Source organism: Gossypium raimondii, chromosome 7 (assembly GCF_025698545.1).
Source record: "Gossypium raimondii isolate GPD5lz chromosome 7, ASM2569854v1, whole genome shotgun sequence".
Taxonomy (NCBI): Eukaryota; Viridiplantae; Streptophyta; class Magnoliopsida; order Malvales; family Malvaceae; genus Gossypium; species Gossypium raimondii.
Window position 1 is genome coordinate 32835295 of NC_068571.1, and position 6044 is coordinate 32841338.

At 34.5% G+C, this 6044-nt stretch overlaps 1 protein-coding gene across 4 annotated transcripts; it reads right to left on the reverse strand.

Annotated features, from left to right (window-relative positions):
- Positions 1-1336: 1336 nt before the first annotated feature.
- LOC105795406 (uncharacterized calcium-binding protein At1g02270) lies at positions 1337-4966 on the reverse strand. 4 transcript variants are annotated; one of them, XM_012625027.2, is made up of 11 exons: positions 4640-4963; positions 4344-4532; positions 4129-4233; positions 3860-3965; positions 3092-3312; positions 2923-2999; positions 2729-2834; positions 2488-2613; positions 2064-2174; positions 1872-1940; positions 1337-1688 (listed from the first exon to the last, which is right to left on the reverse strand). In XM_012625027.2, the coding sequence occupies exons 1-11, from the start codon at positions 4640-4642 to the stop codon at positions 1458-1460; spliced, it is 1344 nt and encodes a 447-aa protein (XP_012480481.1). In that variant the 5' UTR covers positions 4643-4963; the 3' UTR covers positions 1337-1457. The 4 variants fall into 4 exon arrangements, with proteins under 4 accessions (XP_012480481.1, XP_012480473.1, XP_012480489.1 ...); XM_012625019.2 differs by having other exon boundaries at positions 1872-1979; positions 4640-4962; XM_012625042.2 differs by lacking the exon at positions 1337-1688 and having other exon boundaries at positions 1875-1947; positions 4640-4966.
- Positions 4967-6044: the final 1078 nt, after the last annotated feature.

Below are 6044 nucleotides of genomic sequence, written 5' to 3' on the forward strand. Positions count from 1 at the left end.
ACTTAGTCAACTTATCAGAAGATTTACTTCGAACTAAGTAGAGGAAAAATTGTTATGGTATTCGCCATTACCAGCTTGCTACCCACTTACTCGACTGGGACCAACTTGACTTCAATAGTGATAGCCTACATAGTTCGCTTACATGAGTTCGCACGTGGTGGATTCGCATCATCATGCAAGCAAATCCACACTTAGGGAACACGTGTTAACCTTAGAATAGGGTATATGTTGACATGCATGGGGCCTACCTAGGACGTCGCATCCAGAAACCGTATCATATAAATAGGGAAATTAACCTCCTTGAGGGAGATACTCACAAAAACACTCAACAAGTCTCATATAATTAAAAATAATTTTAATTAATTTTGGTCAAAGATATATTTAAGGGTGAAAATAAACATATATCTTTTGTGGGAACGATATCATGGTTTTATTCTAATCCCTTAAATTACTCCCGAAGATTTGGCTATTCAATATAAGAATATTTGAATACAGGCCAGTCTTGATCCATTCTCTATTACTTACTCGAATTTGACTTGTCTAGTCAAGCTTTTTTTTAAACTCTTTAAGAAGTTTAAAGAGGGTTTTTCGATCATTTCTCTGAGGTGGATTCGGTAGAGACCAGAACTTGAAGGTTGTGATTAATTTGGTTCGATTGATGTTCAAATCACTTTCTGGCACTAGCATTTTCTGTTCAAATTAATTTAGGTGTACTTCTTTACCATTCTTTTTGACCCGATTTCACTTCTCGCACATAGATTAATGGGTTTTGATCATCGGTATATATTTTCTACCGCGTCACGGGACATACCAGTGTTCCAACGTGAAGTCTATAATTATTTGGCTACAAACTGTTGGAAACTTAAAGACAAGGCTTGGTTCACTACTTGGATGAATAAATATCATCAGCGTGTAAAATATTTCTTATGGCTTGTTTTGAGGGAGAGAGGCTATCAGGAATGCTATACAAGAAACCTAACTACGGATGCATACTATGCTCCATGTGGTGCCGGCTAGGTGACTGCTATGCATGCAATCCGCTACCACCCTGTGGCCAATGCAACAAGGAAGCAGATTGCTCCAAGTGATAAAACACAAACATACATGCCTAACTTATATTTATACGGGACATTATTTATTTAAAATATTTTACATTTGTATATCAATTAGTATGGTAATAACCTATATTACATAAATTTTGATATATTTAAGTAATTGTAATTTTAATGAACTTAAAACTTGTTTAAAAGTAAGACCAAATTGTTGGAAAATTTTTCTTTCCCCTAACCTAAATGCCATTTCCATTTACTTATATTTGGTGCTTGTTCGCGATAAATGAATAAATTGGATGTGATAAAGCAACTTTTCCTCAACTATACAAAAACATATTCCCAAAACTACAATTTCTTTTTCCTTTTGTTTACAATGTGTTACCAAAGTCTATCTTCTCTCTGGCGCTATAGGCTTTTCTGTGAACACCGTAACCTAACCGGTGAGAACAGTGCAGTGAGTCGGGCATGATCGGAAAGGTGGTAGTTCTCGGGCCATATCCCCTTCTCCACTTCGCGGGGGAAGAGAATCGCATTCTTTACTGCGAAACCGAAAGCTTCTTTTGTGATGCCTTCGTTCGAGTCCTCTGAGTTGCTATCTTCATCTATATGTTCTGAACATGTACAGTACCAAATTCTCTGCAGTAATAATGTCAACCAGTTATTAACCATTTTAACAGTGACTGTTCAAATCTTTTTACAAGAGAAAATTCGCTTAAATACTACATTATCTAAAATACATCAAATTATGTTATCAAAACTTATCACCATTTGATCAAGGAAATCTGTAACTGGTAAAAGGCATAAATTAGAGATGCATACTAGAAATTCATCGTAGTCTAGAACACCATTTCCATCAACATCTGCTTGGACCCAAAGATCTTTCATCTCCTGGAAACTTAGTCCATGAGAAAGACTGGTTAACTTTAGCTGTAGATGATTAGGAAACGATGAGAACTTCATCTTTATCACTCCCATCATAATAATCAGATCAAGGAAGTGAATGAAAAATACCTGTTTCAGTGCGTCACAGAAATCCGAATATGTTATGTAGTTTCCATTGTTGTCGGCCCTTAGAAAGTCAAAGGCATCTTTTTCATTCAATTGAGCCTTTTGAAGTTGATACTGGAACCAAGAAAATGGAATATTAAGTTTTTAATGTCCAAAGCATGTTAATTCGTGATATTCATTTGCAACATAAAAAGGTAAAGAAAACAAATGTCCTCATCATGCTACAAATCATAAGAAACATAAATGAAGGTATGAATTAGAGAGATCAGCAGTGGATTCGAATTCCCAAATCAATCACTTGACAGTTTCATCAACAAGGGAAGCATGGATATTAGATTAGACAAGTAGTTATAACGCATTAGGTTATAATTTAATCTAGAAAGAAAAAGTTTGAATAAAAGTGTAATATGGAAATTGCTGAACTAACCTTTATTATACCGAAAGCTGCTTCAGCCCAACTTATCTTCAATGGTTTTATTGACTTGTTAGGGTTACGGAGCCATATGAAATCAACACCACAGATGTTTCCTCTATGATTTCGATGGCTAACCCACTGCATGATGTACGATGATAGATCCAACACATTTAATCAGTACCCACTGCATACTCTAACAATATAACGGTATATTGATACAAAGATGCTAAAATGTGAAATCAAATGTACTAACCTTGTGATCACTGTCTGTATATTCATGAGCAATATCGTACGATGAAACAAATCCCTGGGACCTGAGGAATTTGTAAACATGCCCACGCTTGCTTCCATTCCAGTCACTACAACACCGAAAACATTATACAAAACATATTAGAGCACGCTCATATGAGGAAATCATGAAACAATAAAACCAAACATTATGCTTACCCGCAGAGCATGACAGGCACCTGGCTGAGTTTGTTTTCTCTCTGATATGTTTCAAGATATTGTAGTATTTTATAAACCTGAGCGAAGAATGCCATAAAAAGAGGTAAGTAATCGAAATAGAAAATGGGGAGTCATATGAAGACATATCCTAGAGGAAGATAACATCTACCTGGTGCAGTCTTACGATGGATAAACTGGAATCGTGAGGAAATAACAGGTGGGTGTTCACAATAAGAATTTCTTGTTGCATACTATCATCATTATTTTGCAAGAAAGGGATGACCGATTGAACATGTAACAACTGAGCAACACGGTCTCCGAAGTCATTGAAGAGCAACTCTCTATAATTTAAAACCCTAAAGTACTCCTTGTGAATGGCAGTCAGCAAGCCTGTCGTAGAAAAACTAACATAAATTCTCAAGTTTGAGACTAGTAATGAATACTTCGAAAAGTTATAAAATGAAAACAAAACATCAAGCACCACAGTAACTGAATTAAATCTTTCAGGATAGTCTGTACACATTATTAGGACTGCTAACAGCCTAAAAGATATCCCCATCGTCTTCCCCCGGCGTTAGTAGCTGAAAAGAGAGAGAAAAAAGAAAAATATGTGAACTATAAAGGAACCAAGTTCGGCCCTCGAAAGGTGAGAAAAATGGCTATATTTCTGTGTACTATACTCTATAGGAAACGAGCCAAATGGAAGGCCCAAAGACTGACAGCGAAGAAGTCAGACATGAACCACCAAAATGAAGAATAGCAAGTTGCATCAAACTAATATTACAACAATTTTGTGTCCAACTCTCAGATTCTTTAATGACTTTGAGTTTATTTAAGCTTAATTTACTAATAGTCAGGAAAACATATAGGAATTTGTAAGCAAAATTTCAAAATTTTGCCTACAACATCAGAAGAAATCAGTTGAAAAAACATGTACCATCTCCTCGGTTGTTGGTTCTTGCAAGCTTGAATGTGTCATAGCCACTAGCACCAAGCCTTTGTTCGTACATTTGTACCAATTCTTCATTTCCAACCCAAAATTCCTATCATTGAACCAAAAAGCACATTATGAAAGGCTTATGTTATTATACTTGGAATTAAGGCTCTTAATAGAAGGAAAGAGTCATTTCTTATTGAAAAATTCATACACCGAAAGTCAATCTGATGAGAAAGAGAAAGCAAAAGAAAGGGGCACATGAAACCCACCTGGAGACAGATAATGGAAGAGCTTTCATAAAGCAACCAATCTACAATCCTCTCATTTCTAGCTAACCAAAATGCTCTGAAATCACTTTCACGTACGTTCTGATTCTGTTCCATCACCACCCCAAATGAAACATCGAAATTAGCAAAATTTACAAACAAAAAGATGACAATGAAAGAGAAAGTAAAATACAAGGGAAAGGAGAAGAAGAAATCACCTGCTGGTCCAATCGCTTGTAGATAGGTGCCAAGATGTTGAAGGTGGTACAAGAAACGCAAGGCTCCGAAACTGATGAAAATTTACCACTTTTTGTCCTCAAAATCGTTCCTCTAAAAGGTATAGACTCGTTTTCACTTGAATCCACATTAGCAAATTCTGGGTCTTTAAAAAAACTTACCAACATTACCTTTCAAAAAATAAAAATAAAAAAACAATCATTAACAAGATAAAGCATTGAAAGAAAAACAAAACCCAATGTAACAAACAACACAACGATTCCAAATTCCAACATACCATTTCAAGTTATAGCTACTCTGATTGTTGTTTGCCGCAAGCAAGTAGAAGAAGATAAATGATAGAAGGGGTTGTACAAAATGAAAGGTTTTTAAAAAAGGGTGATTTAATTCAACTTTGATTTAGGCCTTGGCCTGGGCTTGTGGACAGAGTTAGATGCAGGTGCAGTATCATGAATTAATATGGTGGAGATGATTTGATTTTATACAAGAAAAAGTAGGAGAAATGATTGATGGAATTCAGGGGGAGGAGGATGGTGGTTTTTGTTATGATTTGTTGTTTCTGTTTTTGTGTTTTACTACAAGGGTCCCATTGTTTAACCTTTATTTTTGGTTTTCCTGGTAAACAGCTGGAAATGCCCAAGCTAGATATCGCTTTTTGGGCTATCTTAACTGTAATTTAAGAACATTCCACTTCGGCTCATATGGGAGTTTATTTTATTCTTGGTAATGGGGTTGTATTTAACAAGAAAGTAAGTATCATCATGCATTTGAAGAATACATTGAACTCGTCAAACATCCTATTTTTATCCACTTGAATTTAATTTTTTAAATATATTTTTAACAACGTGTTTGCTTCTTTTTTTAACAAAGAAAAGAAAATTGCACATGATTCAAAACAATTTCTACATATGACAGGAATACCCTATACAAATATATATCACGGGTAAAAATTAATAGCTAATATATTTAGAAGGAACTCTTATAATAATACATTTTACTTTGTAAAAGTATAGTTTTAAGTATATATCATTTAGTTTAAAGAAAAAATAGTTAATGACGACTTGGTTTAATAGTAAGGTTAAAGTTGTAGGATCAAAAACTTTCATATTTGAATTTTATATAGGTTTTTTCTGAAATTTATTATGGGTTTAAGTTCTACTATGTATGGTGTCGAAACCATTTTTTTTGAAGAAACAAAATAAAAATTAATTATCGATTTAAAAAAAATTGGGAGTCGCCACCAATCTTTTATTGAGGTGTGATTGGATCACCTAAAAACAACTTTGGTCTACGAGTCTTAGAAAAAACGGGTTCAGGAGTCAGTTACGTACGAGGAAGAATTAGCACCCCCGTAACGCCCAAAAATTGGTACCAAGTTGATTAATTAATGTTTAAATGCCGAAAGTTAAAAATACGATCCTTAATTAAATCAAGTTATTGATTAAGACTCTCTCTTTTCGGAGAAAAAATGTCACATCCAATTCGTTAAGGCACGATATTTTATTCCTTTAAAAATGAGTTTGTCCAAAAGACTTGTGTAATAAAATTTAAAAGAACATTCAATTGTTTAAAATTTATGAAGAAACCGCAGCCCAATACATTAGGGCACAATTTCTCAAAATCCTAAACTTCGAATATTTCCTTCATTAATTTTTAGAAAAAATCTTCATCTCGAGAAATCA

Excerpts from the sequence above, each read along its gene's own strand:
- LOC105795406 (XM_012625019.2), bottom strand. Across the intron at positions 4,234-4,343 it reads ACAAGCGATTGGACCAGCAG|AATCAGAACGTACGTGAAAG; the intron begins GTGATTTCTTCT and ends GTGATGGAACAG. Across the intron at positions 1,689-1,871 it reads TAGACTACGATGAATTTCTA|AGAATTTGGTACTGTACATG; the intron begins GTATGCATCTCT and ends TTATTACTGCAG.